At 40.9% G+C, this 23,956-nt stretch overlaps 1 protein-coding gene across 1 annotated transcript in view; it reads left to right on the top strand.

The window, feature by feature from the left end:
* The window catches only part of ITGA9 (integrin subunit alpha 9), a 217,185-nt gene that overhangs the window by 127,907 nt on the left and 65,322 nt on the right, over positions 1-23,956 (top strand). The window contains exon 17 of the mRNA XM_026843997.1: positions 5,279-5,429. Within this exon, the coding sequence (XP_026699798.1) occupies positions 5,279-5,429 (151 nt within the window). The remainder of the gene's footprint in view (positions 1-5,278; positions 5,430-23,956) is intronic.

Here is a 23,956-nt window from a genome sequence, read left to right as displayed (position 1 = left end):
CCCCCTCGCCCCTTGTTTACTTCTCAGATACATTCATTTTTATAATTTAAGTGTAGGAAAGATGGAAAAGGTAACATTGTACCATATTCTTGAATTGCAATATATATGGGAACCAAAGCACTAGAGGTGGCAGCTCTGCTCCAGAAGAGTGTCAGCATGAGCAGTTCCCCCACCTTGGCCTTGGGCTCACGGCAGTAAACTCTCTTTCATATGGGACTTCTGGTCCCTTTCCGTGGGGAAACATTCATACATTGTTACTCAGTTTTTATAGGGAGCAATATTGGTATGAGATTACTCCCAGACTTTGCCCTGCTGACACAGAGTCTTGGTTGACTACTCAAACTCTCTATTATTTTTCCCATCACCTCATGTTATCTGCTACTCAGAGCACACTGGAAAGTTTCCACTTGAGAAACAGAAATAGAAAAGATCACTAATGAAATGATCTGATGGGCTCAGAGATAGCTTATCATAGCTGGCTTAGTGCATCTCAGATAGGCTCCAGCCATCCACTGCATGAGGTCTCTTAATGCCTCTGCTAGGGTAGGATTCAGTGTGAGAGGGAGAAAGCGGCAGCTCAGCTAATGCAGAATAAGCCACTATATCTTGAGTGTTTGGCTGAGTCCTTAGTCTAGGTTGGCTGTGAACTTTGTGGAGAGAATTAACCTTGAACACACACGTGATGGCAAGACAGTGTAACCAAGCAGGGTAAAAATCCAATAGTTTTGTTCCCTGGGGATTGTTTAAAATTTTTACTTGATTTGGATTTCTTTATGGAGCTGCTACCTCTCAGTTTTGCTCGGAGACATCAAATGAATTCCCAGAAGATCAGCAGCGGGTTTCAGCTTTTCATTGGCCCTTGAGGTTTAAGTATTTGCAAAACTCCTCCCAAAGTTCAATGAACCATGGAGCCTGTAATAAAAACCCATCAGGAGAAAGGTTTTCAGGATTGATGTAAAGAGTCTGTGGAGACAAAATTAGTATTCAAATGTCATGCAAAGACCAACTGCAGTGCTGGTTGGGGAAAATAAAGAACTGTTTGGATCTGTCACAGGACCAATGTTGTTGAGTCACACCTTTTACTGATGTAAAAGCAAAAGGTGGGACTCTTAATTTCACCTGATGGAGATGGCGGACAGATTGGACTTCAGTTGTTTGAAGCATTTTTGCCCACTTTCAGACTAACTGACCCCAGCTGTAGCTTCTACTCTCCATCAAGCAGTGGTGATTTATCCACGTAGGTGCTGATTTGCTGTAAGGAAAGAAAGGCTCCTAATACAAAAGGGAAATTTGGTGACCCAGACTATCAGGGTAAGTGCGACCCCATCACATTCCTTGCCCTATGTATGGTGTGCACAGGCTGAGAGGAAGTGCTAAATGCTTTTTCAATTTTTTAAAAAATTCTCTCTAGTGCAGGAAATCGAGAAATATGTCCCTGTGTACCTTTTGGAATGCAGATTATGTCTCCCCTGACCCACGTTAATAAAAACACCAGCACCTTGGGGGGTGGGGAAATGAATACTGCAGACCTTTTCAGTTTGCCTTTCCCAGCTGGTCTTTCTTCCCTCACTGACCATAGTGCAATGATGTGATGCAGGCATTAACAAAGAATGTTAAAGCATGCAAAAAACGTGATACTTGTTTTATCCTGGAATTTAGTTTCCTATTCTTAATCACTTAAGAGAAAAACATTAAATATTTCTATTTACATTTGATGTGTAGTACCACAGCCAGTGAATGCAAAACCGTGACAGAAATTTGGAGCCTGATTTTCAGAACTGCTTGTTACCTGCAAGTCTGGGGCATGTGAATGAAAGCTGCAGGTATTTAGTACTGAATGTCAAACTTCTTTCCCCTTCCATGCAAACATTGATAGCTTGACACCCTTTATGTACCTGTACTTGTGTGTGTGCGCAGATGTGGTTTCCTATATATAATGTGTCTGCAGTCTACCCAGAACTCACTCAGTTCATTGTTTGTGTGTAGTACCTGATGTAATGAGATGGTGGTGTTCTGTCCAATTGAGTATATCTTGATATTTTTCCTCTTCTTTCTTTTCTTTTTTTTTTTTTTTTTTTTTTTTTTTTTTTTTTTTCTTTTTTGAGTCTTTTTAGCTTCTCTTCCTTGACGTGAGCAAGGTTACAAGGGTCATGGTGAGGACATTGGTGGCTTTATAGTTCTCATCCAACAAAACATAAACTGAAAGCTATTGCTTGATTATGTTTCTTAAATTGTTTGACATACCTTGTCGAGGTGAAGTGGTGCCTTTAGTTTGTTTTCTTGTTTCTGGTGGGTGACAACAGTTCTTTAGTTGATGTATTTTGACTTGGCAGCTGGGCCGCTTGCAATGCAGCAGGCACTGGAGGAGGATGGCACGGGTGGGCTGCAGAGCTGCTCCAGCACCACAACAGGCTGTCCGCGCCCCATGACGTTACTCTCTCAAGCAGCAAACAAGGGCCTGGGAGCTCCCCTGTGAAGGGGGAGATTCCTAATCCTCTTCTCGCTGCAAGTGAACCTGATTCATTCCAGATGTACACAGATTTAATGACTCAGAAAGCTGCTCTCTTAAAACGGGACTTACAGCACAACGTCATATAGCCTTTCAGAGGAAGAACTGAACTCTTCTACCAGTCTAAAATCAGTGAGCTTTTTCAGACTTTTTTTAGTGTGTGAATTTTGTGTAGCAGCAGCTACACTGTGCTGTTAGAAAGTGTTTGTTTTCTCTGCTGAGGAAAATGTTGCTATAAACATCATTTTGGAATGATGAACTTTTAACAGAGTGACAGCTTTGAAAGGAGTAACACAACCCAATGGTGTTTATTTTGACATTTTTTGTTGGTTTAGGTTTGAATACAATTTCATTCTGAGTACTTTTTTATTATTCAATAATAAGGCAAATATTCTTGATTGTCTTGACTTTATGTTAAATCTCAAAGTGCCAATTCAAAACTACCAATTCAGAAAGGATTCTGTGGCTTGCATTGCATTTAGTATCAACCCTGTATGATAAGTATGTTTCTTTTGCTTACTCAAGTGACACTTCTAGATTTTGGTAATGGGTTTGATAAATGCTGATTAAGTTTTGGAGTGGTTGCAAAAAGTAAGACTATAAAGTTCATGGGAAATAATCCACAGTAATAAATGGTTGTTTTATTTCGTTGCTTCCAAATACGTGCTTTTGAATATTAGAAAATCCCATCAGATTGTTTAGCATCTTCATAATTTGTCTGCTTTTCAACAGTAAATGTTGAGGTTGGGGCCAAAAGGTTAAATGCTTCCAAGTACTCTCATATAGTTGTGCCATTAATTTGGTATATAAGGAGCAACATCTCAAATGATTGGGACCTCTCAAATTAGTTTTGCAGTCGATCCTGCTCTGCGTACACTTTTGCAAATGTTTATTTGCACTGATAGTTGACTATGAGAATAAATTATAATGTTTAGAAAGCAAAGTGGCCAAAGTGGATTAGTTGGTGTCTGCAGTTGATTTTAAGTGTGAGAAAGCAGTCACATTTCTTGGAGACTTGTATCTGCTTCATAAGAAGCTGTCGTTGAACTGTAAGCCATAATTTTGTGCTTAATAAATGAAGATAATCATAAATTAAGTAAGTACAGGAAACAAATGTGCTATAAATGTTGTCTATGTCATTATCATGGAAAAGTGCTCACAATCCGCAGCCATCAGCTATAAAGCCTGAGTCTCTTTACACACCTTCACAAACCCACATCTAGAAACTTCTTGGCAGACACAGGGAGATGAAGACCAGCAGGCTCTGCCTGTGGAGGTCTGCTACAGCCGTGGTTGGCAGAAGATGCTGCAGGATTTATAAGCACCGTGTTCTGAGAAACCCCACTTTTATTCAGGTGCTCTGGCTGCAGTACCATGAGCAAGGCTGGCGGAGGAGGGCTCGTGGCAATGGAGGGACAAGCTGCCTTTAAACACAGCTCATGTCCTGCAGCCCAGCCGTTTTCAGAGAGTTGCGGGTATGCAGAGGAGCAGCATGTGCCAACGCGTACGTCCCTGGCACAGCCATTCCTTCATGGAGATTGGTGGCTTGGTCAGTTAAGGACTTCTCTGGGCCGCTGTGTGCATGTGTGTTGTGTGACAGCAGGCTGGGTAGTGCAAGGGTACTTTTTTTCAGAGGTGTCTCATTTTTTCTTTTGGTCTGGCTGCCTCCTAGGGAAAATAATTGAGAATATTTCCCTGCTGTGTGGCTGGATGTCTCTGTCCTTTTCTGACTAGCTACTTAGTGTTTTCTCTGTGACACTGTCTCTGTTTCTCCAGGATGTATGAATGGTGTTAGATTCCAGTTATTGGAACTGTAGCCAAGTTGATATTTTCCCTGGTTTTACTTATGTTTACATTTGTAGCGTGCATATTTCATATTATCTTTTACCGTACTTTTAGCTCCTAGACCTGAAGATCTGTGCACTGATGCTGTATTTTCTTGTGATTTATCCTTAGCCTTTATTCCTACTTCTTATCTCTTCTTCTGGACAGCCTACTATGAGTAAATATAAAATAATATATGTGTGTGTATGAATATGTATATTTGCCCCTATGTATGCATGTCTGTCTGTGTTCATAATCTGTGATGCTATATTACAATAGTGTGTTGATTCATGATACATAGCTGTTATTTTAATTCAGCTATTCCCTTGATATTCCACTTACAGAAGATGACTCCATCATGTTAGGTCCAGCATAAACACCTGAAGAAAGATTAGTCACATCCAGTGGACGTTTATTGTAGTTTCCATATGTTTTTCTACTTACAGCAGTTCCTGGGTTTTATTTGACCCTCTTTTCCATTTTTTTTTCTATCTATAGCCTAACTCTAAGAAGATTTTTCAGAAAGTTACTAGAATGTTAGAAAAAGTTTGAATTGCTGAGAGACAAACTGAAATAGCTTGTATATTTGAATGTGGGTATAATATCTTGCACTTGTTGCACTTCCCCTTTCCAAATACTTTACAGTCTTCAACTATTTTATTCTCACTAAAATTGTATTAACAATAAGTCACATGAAGTAGTTCTACATGAGGATCATGGGGTTTCCTCACAGTCACAAAAGGCAGTGGCAGAACCAGGATTCAGGAGCTTCTCATTCCCTGTACAGCCCCCCACACCATGCGTTGGTCATACAGCACATTCCTAAATTACTGACTGCTGAGCTTTTAAGCATTTGAGTTGTGACACTTTCATAGCACGAAGAAGGAAGGACCAGAGTGTGAAAGTTGTTCAGAGTTAAACCAGTGTAACTGTTTCTGCCTACAGTGTTGATGACAGAACTGCCTACCTGGCCCTGGGAGCGGTGAGGAACATCTCGCTTAACATTTCCATCTCTAACGTCGGGGATGATGCCTACGACACCAATGTTTTCTTCAATTTTTCTGGGGAGCTGTTCTTCATCAAAATGTGGCAAAAGGTAAGAAAGGCCAATCTCTCTGTGAGCAAATCTCTTAACTTTAAACCAATTTAATGTCAAGATGTAGGGACAGAGGGTGGTTTGGTCCACACTGTTGAGACCTTTGAAAATTACTTCTATTTATGCTGGACTTGAATTTCTTCCAGGCTCTTTACTGAGTTCTTTTCTTTCTGTGTAAATTGCATTCTTTGTGTTACTGTAGAAGACACAGCACTCTTATTTGGGGTGCACTATAAGAAAAACTGAAAAGAAAGGTAGAGGAAGACTGGTTTGGAAACCAGTAGGGTACCAAATGGTGCTGAAATACAAAGGATGCTTCTTGTTTGAGTGGTGCCACACTGCAGTCAGCAGTCCTGGTCATCTCTTGACCTGGGCTCCTAGGTTTTCTCCTCATTGAAACAAAGATGCAAGGTTGTTCTTTGCTCATGCCGTGGTGCAAGGTTGGGTTGTAGCCAGGGCACATCGCTGAATCAAAGAGCTCAAAAGTGCTTTTAATTTCACCCGCATGGTGTCAAGCAAATATTTTAAGTCTTAATCTCTTTACATTTAGGTTGAAATACTCAGATGTTTTAGTTAGTATGAGTTCATTTAGAAATAAAGTTGTTGAAATGCAAACACTGAATTGAGCTTTTTGCAAACTGATGGCTGTGAAAGCTGTCTTGAGTGTGAGTAATGTGAAAATAATTGTGCAATATGGAAGCTGTACAATTGTAACAATATTCTCTCTGCTTATTCCTGCCTTTCACAGTTGTTTCCGTCTGCTGGAGCTTTGCTTTGCTTTGTAAGCCATAGAAGCAGTAATAAAACCAGAAGTACAGCTGTTGCGAAGTATGGGATTAACTTAGTCCATTGAACCAGTGACATTTTGCCATTGTTTGTCATGATTTATGATAAGATTTTGGTGGTTATAAACCTCTCAAAATTACATAATAAAACAAAATATGGTAATTCCTTATACATGTTAATTCTCTTAGTGTTCAGTTTTGACTGTTATGTTTAATACAGTTGCAAGCCTCAGGAAGTTGTCTTTGTATTTCTAAGCTTTCTTTTCGGACATGATGTGCTGCAAGTGTGCAGTTGATCGAGAGGGGAAAATAGTAGGGGATAAACCAGAAATGCCTTACACCAATATGCAACTTAGCCTTAATGGCAGTTTTATGTGAAGATTTTCAGAGTCTGGCCCAGCTCCTGATGAAGTCAATGGGAGGTTTTCCAATCCTCTGCACTGTAAAAGAAACAAAGCTTGATGCATGTTCTTTTAAAAGATTGGTGTGGTGGGTTTTTTTCTCTTCTGTGCTTATATGTTGAATATTTTACACACATGGACTAACACCAGTTGACTTCGTTCTTCTTGTCCAATGCTGTGGGGGAACAAGCTGAAGATGATGTACTGTTTTCCTTGGTATTTTACCTTGAGCCCGGGTCTATAGCAGTTTTGAAACATCTGTGCTGAATGCTGCCTAGAAGGAGCAGTTTCTGGAAGCAGATGGCAGTGTTGTAGGGTTATCTCACTAATTAGTGGGTCTTCTGCTAATGAAGCTAGCATTTCTTAAAAAAAAAAACCAAAACAAACCACCACAGCATACATCAAGTTAGGCTTCCTTCTTCCTCAGGTCTTGCAAACAGGATCAGGGTATAGTCTGCTATTACTCCTTCTGTTCCACTGTTCTTGTGGTTGATTTTATAGGGTTTGGGTTATTTTAGTAACAGTTTTGAAAGACCAAGTCACTACCAAGGTTGTGTTGGGCTATTTTACTTCCTCTCAGTCAGCTTTTGCTTTAGGACAAACTAAGATGTTGTTGGCCTCACCATTTGTCCAGTTGGGAAACTGGATTATGACCTCATAACCTCAATTACATTGTTACATTTTCCCTAAGACCTTTGAACTATGATTTTTTTCTTTTGTAAAACATTACAGCATCCATGTTTCATAACCTACTCCCATCCCTTGATATCTATGTATAGTATGTACTGTGCATGTACTTTAAATAGGTTTTGTTCCTGGTTGAACATTGCCCAGTCAAATATCCAGAATGTAAAGCCAGAATGTAAAAATGACAACTGCTAAGATTTCTCTTAGTGGAGTTATTTTGGAATCAAAAGAGCTTCTTGTTGTGGGAAACTTTCAGCAGCAATTGCCTTTTAATGGACAATGTTGAAGTGGAAGAGAGTGGTCTCTTCTGTGTGGTTGCCTGATCCTTTTTCTACAAGGAGACTCAGAACGATGATCTTGTGTTGGGGTTTTGTAACCTGCCTCTGGAGTCCTTTGAAGATTCTGTGAGTACCCTGTGTGTTTTCCCTGTATCCCCACTGGGAGCTTTTTTAGCACATTCAGTGCAGTTTGTTCCTTTCTGTGGACTGGTTACAGGGAGACCTGACAGTGCATAAGTATAATGATGGGGTTTTTTTCAACGGGTTTATTGAGACAAAGTGCCACATCTTGTGTTTGAAAATAAATGGGGTGGCCTAGCTCAGGGATGATGACAGTAGCATTCCCTGAAGGATCTGAGTGGAGCTAGCTCCTCAATCCTTTCTGGAGACTGATTTTGTGAGATGTGGTGGATAGATACACTACTTAGACAACAATCAGCCACTGGAATAATCTCCCCAGGGAAGCGGTGGATTCCCCAACACTGGACGCTTTTAAGATTCGTCTGGACAGGGTGCTGGGCCATCTGATTTAGACTGTGCTTTTTCCAAGGAAGGTTGGACTAAATGATCCTTGAGGTACCTTTCCACTTGGTGGTCTGTGATTCTGTGATACGTGGCAAGGCTTTGCTGCATCTCTGCGAGGTGAAAAAGCATTCATTCGCTGACTGGTGCTTAGGAGACTCCACCTATTCCACTGTCTAATTTTCCTGTTGTGCTGCAGCCAGTCCTCCCTGTCTCCATGGACGACGCCCAACATTTTCTTTCCATAGCTCCTGACATATAGTCAGTCCTTCTCTTGAGAGGCAGAGGATGTGGCAGGGGCTGACTTCTCATTCCTGCCTGTGCTCTCTGTAGCACTTTAACTCCCTCACCACTACTGCCCTTTGAAGGGGCTGTCTTCACTGAGGTGTCACTGTCCTTCTTCACTCAGCACATCCCTTCGCCTTTTTTAACTACAGGGGGGCTTTTCTGGGGAAGTGAGCATATAACTGTAAACTACCAAACTTGTTAACTTGTGACATTCCCGAAGACTTAGGATATAGCCATGGGTTTCATCTCCAGTAACTTAGTATGCCTATGCTTTTACTTTACATTTACTGCCCTACGTTATTATACCTCTTACTGGGTATGACAACACTTTTGTTATGAACCTTATTTTTCAACTCCTAAATTCGGTGGAGTTAAACTGAAATGAGATTTTTAGAAGCCAATTACAACTCACATTGCATATTAAAAACCCAAACCATTCAGCTAAAATGACAAAGTCCGGTCAGGGCCGGCCTGCAGCTTGGGTATTGGTTGGGTTTTTGATTGGTGAAGATTGGACACTGATACAACTCCTGTGCAAAGTTTCCAGCTCTCACTCTGTGAGAGTGGATTGTTTTACAGATGCATGGCATTACTGTATGCACTGAATTTCAAAATGCGTACACTAAGAAAAATGTTGCTTTTGAAATACAGAAAGAATTAATCATGTTCTCTTTATAAAGGAAAAAAAAGAGAGAGGGAGAAAGACACTTCACCTCTCTGCTTAGATTTTTTTTTTTTTTAATTATGTTGATAAAGAAATGTTGGTTCACTCCTCTGTGTAGTGTAGATTTATTTATTTTTTAATCTTAAAGTTTATTGTCCCATAATCTTAATTCAGTTTCAGGAAAGCATCCTATTTCTGAGTCTGAAAAACCCACTTAACAGAGGTGATACCACTTTCCTATAGAAGAATGCAGAATGCTGCTGTGTGCTGAGTCTAGAAAAAGACTAAAAAGCCATTGATACTAATTTCAACATGATTTCACACCTGTTGGAATTGCCTCCTGGCTTGTGATGTTTTGCGCAAAATGCTTGTCGGCAATAGGCACTTTGTTAACTGTTTGTTAGAGGCTGTTCAGCCCAGAGGGGTATTTTCAGTACGATTGCAGAAAAAGCACTGTCAGCTTATTGGCAGTGGCAGTTAATGTGGTGTAGGACAGAGTCATAGCTTTATGAAATCAGCTCAGCTATGGCATGGGATTTTGTACAATAGTGTAAAAATAGCATATATAACATAATGATAGTAAAACTAACAGCAATAATCCAGTATGTATAGCATTAAACTCTCACTGCTCTGCAAGGGCTGTCAGGAATCTGTCAGCTGACCCCATTTCAGGGCTGGTTACGGAGAGAGTAGGTCAGGAAATCCCATTGCTGACTGTCATTTCCAGCCATGGATTGTTCCTAAATTTCAGACAGGCTCCCAGCATCCAAAGCCAGCTGTGTGTAACATTCCTGCAGCTTTTGCAAGCAACAGCTGAGTGGAGTTAGTGGGGCCAGGCCAGGGCCGGGTGAATAGTGAGGTTATGATTTCTTCAGATGTAGTAATATCCCACGATTCTGTTGTGAGCATGTACCTGAAACTGGTGTTAAGTGTGAATATTGCCGATAACCAGAGTACACTGCTGACGGGCTCGGGGGTTTTTCTTCTGATGAGTAGTGTGATACCGTCTCTTTCCAGGTTAGCAGGGAGTTCATGCGATTTGGATATGAACTCTTTCTTCCTTGCTCCTAGAGTGCTTGCAGACATCTCTTGACTAGATTTGCCCAGAAGAGCCGCAGATGCAGGCAGAGTTTAATTTTTTTCCAAACTGGAAATTCTCTTACACTAGTTTCCCATGCTGCTCATACTTTCTTAGAGTCTTAAGGCTGACAGGGGCAGGATACTGATAGGGCACAAAAGCCAAGGACGGGTGCCCTCTTTTGAATCCAGCTGTGCCACTGGAAGAAAATTTAGAGTATTCATTATGTCTCTCTTTCCAGCATTTACTGCCCCTTTGGATCCACTGGCAGACAAGTTAATGTGATCAGTCTCAATTTGCATCCAGCTGGTTAGCAGAAACCTTTTAAATTAGTGGTTTGATTTAATGCAGCTGATTTTGCATGGAGTGAGTTGGACTTGTTCCTGTAAACCACTCTGCCAGAAGGTCAGAGGGGAGTGATGCCAAGTAGTGTGGAAGCTGTGACCCCTTGCACTGATACAAGTGCATCTGCAAGATTGCCCAAGCCATATATTACTTACATGAGGGGATTTGGACCCTTTTGCCAGGAGAGCTTTTATAGCCAGGGCTTGGGTATGTCAGCAGCATGGAGGTAACCATGCCACATTCTGCCTCTCTGTTCTTGGAAATCTAAAGCTTAACTTTTGCTTCGGAGTGCACCAAAATGTTTTGCATGCCTTGAGCAAAATTGTCGAATTTCTTAATTGGGAAGAAGAAATACGTGCAGTTCAAGCTATCTGACTTCATTGTTTATTTTAATTTTCTTTTTCTGTGAATGCTCAATGAAAACGTCAACTTTTACGCTTCCCTAGGGATAAGTAAAGAGCAGCACCTTTTTCAGGCCAGGGGCTATTTGAGCCATCTAACATCCCCCTGCTCTTAGCAGGTGGGAATCAAAGGCTAGACTTCTGGTCCAGACTTTCCACTTGGGATCCATGTATCACTCCCACGTTCAGGGAATAGGCATTGGAGACTGGATTTAGCTGTGTAATTATTGCTGATCAGAGTCTGGTAAATTTTTCTCCTATACTCTGATTTATCATGTATATCTGAAAGGAATATTAGTTATTTACCCCAACAAATTAACTTAATGAATAGAATGAAAAATCCCTAAAGTCTTGGCAAAGTCCCAACTGGAATAAATGATTCAGAAGCCGTGGTTTTGCAGGACTATAGGTCTTGTTCTGCTTAATGTTGGAGGAGCCTTCGTGAGTTTGTGAAATCACATTTTCAGGAGCAGCTTAACACTTAAAAATCTCATTGAATATTGATAGTATGTAAGATTCCAAAAGCCTAAATGACTCTGGCCTTGCAAAACCAAATGCAGCTAATCCAACTAGCTTGGATTTGCAAAATCCAAGTTTTTTCAATCTTAAGCTACTTGCAGGGAAACAATGAGGTGCAGGGGGGAATCATCCCAAGCATTTCCACATAAAGCAACAGAAACTTCAGATTCAAAAAGATAGGACTTTTGATGATATGCCTGTTTCTTTTGAGTGAAGTTAGGCAGACTAAACATTTATTTTGCAGTACAAAAAGGTGATATCAGTTTTTGTGAGGATTTGGGAAGGGGCAAATTGGGTGGTTGTTTTTAAACAGGTTGTGATTAGTAAGCTGTTACTAAACACCTCTGTTTTTAACTACATGATGGTCCTGGAATAATTTATGTGACCAGATAGATACATTGAGAAGTTGTATGCTGATCAGGTGGGGCTGTGCTCTGGATTACGTGATGTGGAAAGTGTTTGTCCTGGAAGTAGCTCATCATGACTCTGACTGTTTATGTATATATGCATAGTGGTTTTGAGGAGTAGCCTGGGATACTTTTTGTGGCTCAGATTATTAAGGGAGGTTTTGTTTGACTGATGAGCTCTGCTCTTCCCTTGGGTCTGAGAGGGGAATGGTTTTCTGAAGGAAGAACAGCTGTGTGGATGAATACAATCATGTGAGATCTACTTTTTGTGGAGGCTAGAAAGCAGCCAGTGCTATAGCAAAGCCTACTTACAGCAAATCATTTGCATCAGTGCTGGCCATGGGAAAGGGCTTTGGAAAAGGGGTTTGGCTGCCTTTGTTGCCGAGATCCAGCCACCCCAATCTAGACCATTATCTTGATAAACTGCATTGCTAGGAGGAAGGGAAAAACCCTTCACAGCAGGTAGAGCCCAGTATACAGCGAGCTCAACACACTTGGTCTTGGATGTGCTCATTTAAGGGCTATGCTGTCCCTACAGAAAGATCACCAGTGACTTGCCTGTGTGCCAGTGTCTCTCTTCGTTTCTATTTTGCTTTTAAACTCAGTGGAGAGAGACTTGCCAACGCTTGAGGTGAGAAATCTATGGGACAGGGTTTGTCTACTGTGTATTTAGGATTAGGCTTAAAGTTGCCTGAACTTTGACATCCTCTGCAGAAGACTTAAGTAACAATTGATTTGTGTGGCTTTCAGTAGCTTTCATTACAGCAAGAAATGGAGGATTGTTTTTGTTGTAACTTGAATCTTAAAGTTTATCAAGTTTCTGGTATGAAAGGTCAATTCTGTTCTTGCAGGAGTTTCTTTTGGTCACTTTTAAGACAGGTGACTCAAGAAGGTGCCAGAAGATAAATGATACCCCCAAGTAGAAAATCCAATGGAATTGTAAACAAATACAGATATATGCTTACTCTCTATATAGACAAATTTATATATTTATTACACTGTATGTATAATATACTTGTATACATATATATATATGTTTATGTTGCTTTGTCCTGTGGGATGTTGTAGTCAGGGTGTGGCTGGAAGTGGTGGCAATTGCTCTCTTTCACCTAGTAGTTCAGATTTCTCCTGTGGTGCTGATAGGATCTATAAATTTAAAAACCCTCCTCTTTAATTAATCTTATTAAGCACAAGGTATGACCATGCAGTCATACTCCAGGTGTAGCCTCTCTGAAGTCAACAGGGTTTGTCTGTAGAAAGAGTTAAAAACCCCCATCTTCACAGTCAGAAAGATGAGTAAGGATGTGAAAAGTTCTTAGCTGGAAATACAAAGAGGGGCCAGCACTCCTTAAGAAATCACTTTCCTTTCTTTGAGTTTGTCACCGGAGCCTCAGATTTTCTGTCGAACTCCCTGGTTTCTGGTGTGAAAGGAAAGTCCCTGCCTTTTTTTTTTTTTTTTCCTTTTTTTTTTTTTTTTTTTTTCTCCTTTCTGTTACCTCTCCCTTTCTTGCTCATCCTTTGCTCTTTCCCTTCCTCCAAATACATGGTGGAAAAGCTCTCAGGAGAGCCTTGATTTCTTCTAGGGGAGTAGGTGAGGCAGTCTCCCTGGAGCAGCTGACAGTCAGAGACGCAACCCTGGGTTCAGCTGGCATCTACGTTCCTCCTAGCAGGAGCAGGCATGTTAACCCCTCCACTCCAAACGAGTCCTTTAGGCCACCAAATCAGGTCTGTTTTGCAGGGGGAGTCTCCTGTGGCATTTCATCAAAACCAGAGTCATTGAGTGAGGCAGGAAAGAAGAGTGAGAAGCGTTTCAGCTGGCTCTATTTGCAGGCTGGGGGGATGAGCAGGGGTCCCCCTCTCTGGGCTGTCTCGGCAGACCCCCTGCCCAAGCAGGCTGCAGGGGACACTGAGCAAAGCCTGTTCCCGGCTGGCAGCATTTTCACAGCCTGCCTTTGGGAGGAGGCCAGAAAAACTTGCGACCGACTTTTGGCTGTAACCAGCTGCATAAGAGTAACGCAGTGATTTCCACTCGGCAAGGGAAAAAAGGAGGAACGCACTATAAAGTAGAGCGGCACTTCTTAAAGTAAAGCCTTACAAGTGAACTGCTAAGCTTTTGTTAAAAAACCCTGTTTCGGTATCCTGATGCCGTAGGTGATAGATTATACCTCTGCATTTCAGCACTGTCCCTAGATTATATTGTAGTTATCTTGTCATCAGGCTTCTCTGTGAAGAAGTCCTGATGCGCCTTGTATTTGAGTTTCTGAAAGCCGAAAGCCCCCCGACCTGTATGTGTTTGTAAAAAGCATTTCCTGGGGTTTCAGATTTGGCTTTGGTTGTTGGGGATTGTAGATTGAGCTAAGGTTTATTAATTCCAGGAAAACACCCCGTACCAAACTCATTATTGTTATTACGTTAATATTATTCTTTCCACTTGAAAATTACTACCAGCAAAGAAGGGGGGTGGGGGTGTAAGGATTTACTTTATTGATTTTATTTCCTCACCCAGTTTGGTTTTAATATTTTTCTTTAATTGTGAGGTTTTCCGTTTACTATTTCATTGAACTATATGTAGTTTATGACATTTGAATTTATTTCCTGACCTTGTTATTAAGTATTTCATTATAACACTAAGAGCCAATAACTGTGTTGCAGTTGAATACACCAATATTCAATATAACCGATGCCTTACAGAAGGTTGTCTTACAGTGTATGTAGGGATATATTATCCATGCTTTCAGAAATACCTCTAGGAAATAAATGTTAGTTGATTTTTGTGATTTCTGATGCTTTTTTTTTTCCTGCTTTTAATTTTTAAGAGGAGCATGTTTTGAAGATAGTTTTTGTTTATTGTAGAATGTGTATAACCTATGGGTTATCTGTAATAAGTAAAAACCAATTCCCCTGTTAATGTTGCCATGCGACCATGATTTACTAGTGTGAGATATATGTGTGTGAGCACATATATACATACATCTACATGTAAAGGGAGATGAAGGAAGGCTTACTCCAGAGTCCTTTCTCCTCCCAATGGCTTCCCTCTCTGTGATTTTTCCTTGGGTTATTGGAGAGCACAGACTCATACGCACAAGAATGTACTGCTGTTATGAAGCTTATCATAATATCCCTATGCACATATCATGAGGGAATAATAAAGATAAAAATACGTGTTCATCCGCAATCTTTTTGAAATAAAGTTGTGATCAAATGCAATGCACTGCTGACAGATTACAACAGCATATGTAGTTTGGATATACATGTAGTGGTATGAAGGGTATAGGAAGTGTGTAATTCTGGACATACTTTTTTTTTTACTCTCAAGGCTGAGCTTTCTCTTCTGGATAATTCCATTATGTCTGGACAGGCATTTAATCCAACAAAGTTACTTCAGTTTTATAGAGAAAAGCTTTTTTAGGGAAAAGAGCACAATCTAAATTACTGCTTAATTTAGCTGAATGTGTACCAGATATTTTGTGTAATAGTTCTCATGGTTGCTTTTTAAATATATCACTGTGGAGTCAGAAACCTGATTTTTCCCTTATTTTTTATTTTCCTCAGGGTTTTAGTATGTTTTTGTATGTGGAACTTGAAGGACATGGTGAGTATGTAGAAGTTGCCTTAGGTGTAGTAGTATATTAGTGTGTGTACTAGCCAGTGTAGTGCTTTCAAAAGGTGTGTCCACACTTTTATGAGCAAAGGTTTTATCTTGGTTGGCAAGCTAATAGTGCATTACTAAGCAGGCACCAGTTTGTAATGCTTTGGTACTTGTGGATTGTGGATTTTTCCCATTCTGCACCTAAGTCTCAATTTTTTCATTAAATCTTTGGTCTAACTTGAAAAATATTGTGGCAATGCATGGTTTGTAGGACTGACAATTGTGCACTGGGTTACCTTTTAAAGGTTTCCTTTTTGTAAGATGAAACTTGTATTCAGGGCATACAGAGAGGAAACAAATGTCGTGTCCAAACATTTTTAAGCATCTCATTTGCAAGGGGTAGTCTGTGTTGAATTTCCTCTCACAACTGGCTCACTGTCCAGTGGTCATCTACACATTGGTCTCTGGGTGCTTGGCAGAATCGTTGGACCAGACCAGTAAAGGTACAAATTCTAAAATAAGGTGCAAGTATGTGGGGAAGATGGAGTTTGGAGTAGATGTAGTCCAATTTTCCAGCTTTGTGTTTGGCTTTATTAAGATCTCAGGGACTGTTCCTGATGCTGTGGCACTCACAGCCAGCACTGGGATCCCACTGGAGAGTAGTGTCCCGACCAGTGTTCCAAATGGAGAGGAGCCTTCTGAGTCCATTTTCCATTTGCCTTGTGGATGGTGGGAGTTCAGCTGGCCAGCTCACTTCCCAGTGATTTTGTTCCTACTTACTTGTCCTGTTGTGGATGCAAAACACTGTTGCCCACATCATGCCAGGAAGTGAGGCTGTGTGCCTTTAGAAGGGAGAGCTCTACATCTCTTGGAATAAATGAAAAAGAGTATTTCAAGTGATGGCAACAAGACATCTGTTTTCTAAGGTGGCTACCTAAGACAGGAGCTGCAGAAGGCATTTAGTAAATCAGCTGAGTAGACTTAAGAGGGGCAATTGATTTTTTTCTGCTATCCTGCTGTCTGTGGTAGGAAGCAAACAAAAAAAAGGGATGCTTCACACCTTGTCTGGCCTGTGCAACCCATGACACTGGTCCTGAGAAATAAGAATGTGAAATGATCTGTGTGATTAGAATTCATGTTAGAAGTGATGGTTGCCATTCTTTCCAATGTCAAGCTGGAAAACTCACGCGAAAGTAAACGGTGTGTATAAAAAAATCTACTGAAAAGACCCTGCGAATATAAGTGTAACATGCATGCGCTTGGCTCCTCAACTATAATATCTACTGATGGTAACAACCTGTGGGGTACAAAAAACCTGCTGTAAAGTGGCTGTGTTTCGGTCATTTGCATTGTGTGTGTGTGTTACTGATTTTGAATCTAGGAAATACTTTCTTTTGATTGGCTGCAAGTACACAGTTACATTTTTATTTTTGCCTTTAACTTACAAATGAATGGAGTGATGTGTGTGTGTGTGTGTGTGTGTGTGTGTGTGTGTAAGAAAGCAGCTGAATTGAATATGGTAAGACCAAAAGTATAAATATTTCTGAAAACACTGAGTCAACTCAGGGGTCCTGTATGTCCCTAATCCTTCTCCAACTACAGCAGAGCAGTCTTTTATTTTTATCTATTTTTTTTTTTCTTTCATCAAAAATAAACTTTTGGTGGAATTGATGGAAGAGTCAGAACTTCTGAAAGTTGAATGATTGGCATTTCCAGTTATGTTGGCTCTTTGATCCAAGAGGAAAAAAAATGTTTTAGCTTTATTATTACCTACCCCCTTTAATTTTTGTCCTTTTTTTGTTGGTTATTTTGTAAGTGTGGTTTGTTTTTTCTTTTTAATGCAGCAGCCATAAGTCTATCCATATGTATTTATAGGGCAAGGAGCATAGCAGTAGGAGCAACATATTTTGGAAACATCTGCAAGGTCAGCTATCTGTGAAGGTACCTGACATAACATGATATCTTACCAGCTCTGGTACAGTCATGACGTCCTTTCTCCCATTTCTCATCTGAACTGCCAATGGAGGAGAAAATAAAAATTATTAGGTTAAGGCCATTAGTGGAGCCAATGGGTTAATCCTAGTTTGAAACCAATATACTTTTGTCTGTCTGCCTCAGCTGGAAAATAGTATGAGCAGTGGATTTCAAATGAAGTTCGATGTTGGCTTTTTTCTCCTTCTTTCTCTTTTTTCCCCAGTGACTGTACATAGTTTTGAAATGCTGCATGCAAAGAAGAGCAAGAGCAAAGGGGCCTGTTTATTGTTTTAGCCAGAGAGTTCCAAGCAAAGAATTCTTTCTCTTTCTATTCCAAGCAACAATTACATTTTTCCACTATAGAAAGTACTCGTTATGTGAAAAGCACTTGTGTCTTAATAGAAGTTATGGGTCTGATTCTTTAATGAGTATTACAAAGGACCAGTGAAAACTGGATCACTGGAATGATTTTTGTTTGCTTTTATTAAACATGAATTCATACAGGCTTAGAAAGGTAGTAATTTCTTGGTTAATGATAGACATGAATTATATTAAACTACGCAGTAGGTAAGTAAATCTTGCAAAACTCTCTTGTATTCCATGCTTGATACTTCACTGTGTTGCATTTTTAGTAGTTTTTTAATTGTGGAGTGAGAGCAACTGCCCCATCCTACAAGAAGGCAGCCCTTTTGTCCTCTCTTCTTGGTTCTCTAGAGATAGGAAGTGCCACAGCGAACAAGAAGAGCCACTTTCGAGAGATAGCTGATTGTAATACAGTCTTAAATGAATTTGTCTTGTTAGAAGTACCTTGCCATTGCTTAGCATCCTTTAGAGGAAACAAGGATGAAGAAGGTCAATTTGCAAGTAGGAGAAGCCAGAAAGGGATCCAAGTGTAAGCGGGGCTCCTGCCACGACCTGCTCAAGACTGGTTTTGCTTAAATACTGCAAGGGATAGAGGGTTCCATGTGAATCCTTCCTGTGAAAAGAACGCTCTTCCTTTTTTGGTAGAAAATGAATGAACTGACTTTGGGGCTTGTACTGATCTTCCTCCAACATTTTCTGGGTCATTCTTACATGGAAGCAGGCAAATCTCATCCCAAAGCCTCCCCCAGCCTGAGACAAGTATTTAAAAGCAAGGAGAAGTGTTGGCAGAAAGTGTTTGGGGGAAGCTCTCAAGCCCCTGTGTGCTCCTCCAAAGCCTCAAATAGCAAACCACCCAGGAAATGGCATGACAAGAAGCTTCCTTGGGAAGTTTCCAGTGCTGCAGTCAAGGTAGCTGCTGGCCTCCTTGCACCCTTTCAGCTCAGGTGGTTCTTCCCGGATGGGATCTGGAAAGTGTTAGAGACTCCTGGGAATAGGAGGGAAAAGGCAGCCTGAGACTTCTGGTCCTGAGAAAACGTTTGGTTTGGGTTGTGTTTGGGAGTAAGAGAGGCCTTCAGGAGCCTGAAGTTATCCTGACTGGACCAGCAGCCCCCTGTGCTGAGAAGAGAGGCACAAGTGCCAAGCCTGAGCTAACACATCTTCCCTGGGGCATGGAGGTAGCTGCAGGCGCCAGAGCCCCAGCATGAGTTCCCAGACCGATGGTGTCAGCAATGATGTCATTTCTCAGATGTTAATTGCTGCTACGGGGAGGAGGGGTGGCCTCAGAAATGCAACTTGTCATTAAGAGCCGGATTCCGAAAAATACATATTTGCTCTGCTGAGAACTATTTTCCTCTTGACTGCTTTTGTACCACTGCCTGTGGAAAGGATATAAAAGGAAGAATAAGGCTCTCATCTCTGTTCCAAACTTTTATGAGACATACTAAAGACATCACAGGGCAAGTCTGGTGTCTCCAGCTGTTACTCGCCTGGACAACTCCACTGGGGACACGGGTCATCCACCACCGTAAAGTAGGCTACTGTCCTGTACTTGGGGGACATTCTACCAGTTTATCCTAAATAACAAGCTCTATGCGACTTACTCATGGCCCACTCTACCCAAATTTAAAGAGCATTCCTTGTGTTATTAATAACATCTTGGTCATGCCCGAAGGTGCTCCAGTGGATGAGCACTGTTGTGTGGGCAGGTGGAAGTCTGACCTTTAAGCTGCTCCTGCTCTGCTGGCAGAGTACATGTAGTACATTAAGACATGGAAAAGGGTCATATAGTCAGGCCCAACCAAACAGTCTAGCTGAAATGTGGCCAACTTCACAATGAACGAGGGACAGCTGACCTAACAGCTCTATGGGGACGGTGGATCTTGGTGATGTTCCCTGGATTATTTCCTATATCTTGAAGAAATTAAGTTCAGCAGTTCTCAGCAACTGGGGGAAAAGAGATTTAGCTTGCACAGTACAGTGAAAGCTGATGCGAGTCTAATTGTTCTGTTAAAAATGAGAGTTAGTGTGGCAGAAAAGATTAAACTTCTCAGGGTGGCACCAAATCCCCCTTCCTCCTTACAGCGTTCCCTCCAGGTCCCTTAAAAGATGGGAGAAGCAATAACATAGTCAGTTTTGTTGACTGGTTCTGAAACTTGTTTTGGGTTTTAATCACTGACATGAGCTGAGCAAACAATTTCTGCTGCTTCTTCAGTTTCTGAGACAGTGTGCTTTAAAAATCTGCTGCACTAGCTTTTCACCAATTAATATAAATGTTTGAGAGAGAGAGTAAAGAATAAGAATGTTGGGAATATCCAGTAAATAGAAAAGTTTTTGTCTTTCTGTCCCTTTGAGTAAAAAGATTTGCAGTGTTGGCTGGGATCAGTGATCTCATGATCTATAAATAGGTTCCATCCAGGGAGGAGAGGGGAGAGGCAGGAGGCTCTAATTAATTATATAGAAATAGTTGTTTTCACAAAATAAGCAGCAAATCCAAGATGTTTGAAGCCAGGCTCACTGGGCTTGGGGGTGGGGTGTGCCTACAGCATTTACTAGTGAGATCATGGAATAGGACAGGAAATCTCTCCATAATGCCAAAGAAAACTCCTCCCCCCGCCCCCACCCCCCCCCTCGTTCTTTTTATGAAACAACTGTTGAAGTTCCCTAACCCCCTTTCAAGCTTATTTTCTGATAATGAATCAAAGGATTCATTATCAAAAAAACAGGTCCAGATGCCCTGCTCTCCCAGATCTTTATATGCACATTTGGCTGCATGCATGTCAGTGTACTCAGGTATGCTGTTTTGCTTGCTCGTGTAAGTGCTGGGATGAGGAGGGTCTTCGCTGATGAAACAGCGGTTTGTGGAGCTGCAAAATTTATGATGTGTGACATTTTCATTAGCTGGTTTGGTTTGATAGGGGAATATCTGTGCATTGAAAAGTAAAGGATGACTTTCAGTCCCTGTGACACCTTGAAAACAGACTTTTGCAACGCACACACCAAAATCTTTTAAATTCATTGTGTAATTTGATTAAATATCCAATAATTTTTAATCATTGCATTCAACAGGTTAGATGCTAGTTTGATGACAATCTCTAGTTGAGCAAGTCCATACTGAGTCTATATCTCCCTCTCTGTAATATTTATTCTAGCAGGTAATGATTACCAATAATTTTTCACACTATAGTTGCTATTGCTGCTGATTTATCATTGACTTGTCCGTGTTACTCACATTCCACTTGTGTTTGGAAATTATTTGCAACAGAAGAAACCTGTGAAGCTCAGATAACAAGAGTTGTTAAGAGTAAAACCATCTTAATTTCTTTCATCATGAACATCTTTTTCTTCCTTATGTGTGATTCTGTCACACACTTTGCTCTGGCAAGTGGAGAAGTGCACGCAGAAGAGTTTCTGAACACAAGGTGTTTACTTGAAGTTGTCAAGCAAACTATGTTTCAAAAAAACGGAATAAAACTCATGAGATTTTAAGTCTGAAAGCAAAATCTCCCTGAAATGCACATGAGAATTTTTCCTGGATCTTTGCTTGTAAAATCATGGCCACCTCTGCTGGACCACTTGCATTCTGTCTTCAAAGCTGCCAACAGTATTAGGACTGGAGTTTTCTTTTTCCTCATGTTATGTGGCACACTTGCAACTCAGAGAGGCCCAGTGGCCTTACCAAGTGGCCCGGTGCCACCACAGTGTGCCAGTGGCCTCAGGGAAGCAGTGCATCTCATCGCCACATGCAGCTTTTCCTGTGCCTTCCTTTTCTCTGCCCAACCCCTGGTTTGTGCGGTGTTGGGAACTGTGTGTTGATGGCAATGGGTGTTTGAATGCTTTGTGCATTTGTAACTCCTGAAACAGATGAATATAAAAAGGAAAACCATTTGTGAGATACTGAGATTTCCAAACGTGAGCGAGTTGCTGATGCCTTTGATGTTAGCTGTGGGCTGAAGGAGTTGGGGAGGGTCTGTGCCTGGCAGGATCTGGCCCACAAACACAGAGGAAATACTGTCTGTGCAGCTAAGTACTGCTAACAAAGAGGCAAAGCAGACGTCAGACTGCTAGTTATATGAAGAAAACAGAGACCCAAAGGGCATTCAAGAATGATAATCAGAGCAACTTCTGTCTGAGATAGATCAGACCCACCATTTCAGTCATTTCTGATGATTTTTACTTGAATTATTGTAAGCACCAGGAAGAGTTCCCAGTCAGTAATGCCACTGATTTCCTTTATGTTCTTGCAGTTTTAAAATACCCAGCGAAGCCCAGTGTTGGAGGAAAGCATGGTATCTGTGGAATTTTGTGTTGGAAAAAATAAGCTGTTGTATGCACAAGAAGGTGTCTCCAAGATTAAATTACTGAGCTGCACTTGCTCTCAGCCATAGGGAAACTCAACCTGAGCCAGGCTTTTTATGTGAAAAATTCCCCAAGCTTTCATGAGCTCAGACATCCCTAATTGTTCTGTACAAGTGGGTAACTGTGACCCACATTCTTTGGTGACTTCAGTTGCTGTGGAAAGTAAGTACATCAGTACGCTCAGGGGCTGGCTATTAAATGAGTTGACAGATCTTCATATGCTTGAAGCCTCAGTGAAGGCATTAAGAGGATTGTGAGGCAGAGAGAGATAAGGGTAGGAGCAAAATAAAAATTACACTCTCAAGACCCTAGGGAAACCCACAAGTTGTTGTGCTTAGACCAGGATTATGAAGAGTGATTTGAAGAAACCACCTCAAACATCATCAGAGAGGTGAGCCTTTATTTTATGTTCCTGACTTGGGAGGTGTTTGTGCTACCCGACTTTGCTAGCTAGGTGCATAGGAAACAGATTACCAGCTGTGAACAGACATATGTTCAACGTTATCTCCCAAAAGTAAGAAGCTCTTGAAATGCAGGTCAGGTCTATATAATTGTCCTGTTGGGTTGAACAAAACATCCAGATGTTCATCTAAACTCTCATTTGGGGAAGTGTCCCTCTTCACCAAAAGTACAAATTGGAATTACTGAGGTATAAGTATGTGCTTTAAGGTAGGGTCCATGATGAGAATAAAAAGCGGTACAAATTTAGCAAAACTGTATTTTTCCTAGTGCCTGATGTAATCCTCTACCTTTGGTGCTGGTCAGAGAACCCACGTTTCCAGATAACTAGTGGAGAGAGTTAGTCTGTATACCAGAGTGTATACAGTAGGTAAATGAGTAGTATCTAACTTTTGAGACTTAGCATAGCTTGAAGTGGACAGTGCAAGTAGCCCTCCTTTGTGATATTTTCTTAGTGTGTTTGTTTTAGGACTTCTCGGATGAGGATATGGTTCATGGTCCCCTGTGGTGTCAAGTGTGATGGTTCACAGACAGGCATTATAGAACAAGAAAAGCAATAACAGGAGTGTGTGCTCTGGCAACAAGTACAGGGTTCCTCTGTATTGTCATTCTTCTTTTTGTACCCTTTGGAAAACATGCAGCAGCATAAAAAAAAAAATTAACAAGCTAAATAAATTCTCAGCATCTTCAAAACAGGAGTGTTCTGCCAACACATTATCAAGGCTTCCAGGACATTTTCTCCTCTGTTCCAGAGTATATGTGTTAGTAGCCAGGATTTGCAGGGGAAACTTCCATCTCAACCAGGACAAAAAAACTTCAATTTGAGTATAGCTAAGGAAAGAGTGGTTGGTAATTATATTTTCTAACAAGTTGGGGTCTTCTCCCTTCTAAAAAAAATACAGATATTATCTTAATTCTGCAGTGAAGATATTTTTAGTGCCTTTCATTAGTGGTTTTAATCCATTTATAAAGAACGGCTAATCAGAATAGTATTTAAAAGGATGAAGTCAGCTCTGGCACAGATGATCAGCAGTATTCAGAGCAGTACTGAACTTATCCTAAGTTAATAAATTAATCTAACTTTCTGTTGGCTGTCTTGGTATCATTTTATTTTAAAAATTGGTTAGAGCCATATCTGGCACATCCTTTTGCAAATTTAGTATTGCTCAGTTGCATCTCCCTGTTGACATTTCAGATGTAGTTATCTACTAGTAGCTTGTGTGCTTCGGAAAGCAGAGAGCTAGCAGGCCATAAATGAGCGTTAGAATAGTTGGAAGTCACACGTCTGTGAGAGCACTGGTAAGTGTAAAATAATACATGTGACCTATACTTTTATATTTGCTTGCTTTTGCTGATAGTCATAATTTGGTAGAGTTGTCAGATAGAGAAAAGGCTGGTACTGGAGATT

Source organism: Athene cunicularia, assembly GCF_003259725.1.
Source record: "Athene cunicularia isolate RWA chromosome 2 unlocalized genomic scaffold, athCun1 chr2_part2, whole genome shotgun sequence".
In the NCBI taxonomy this organism is placed as follows: domain Eukaryota; kingdom Metazoa; phylum Chordata; class Aves; order Strigiformes; family Strigidae; genus Athene; species Athene cunicularia.
This window is presented reverse-complemented; position numbering and strand designations above follow the sequence as displayed.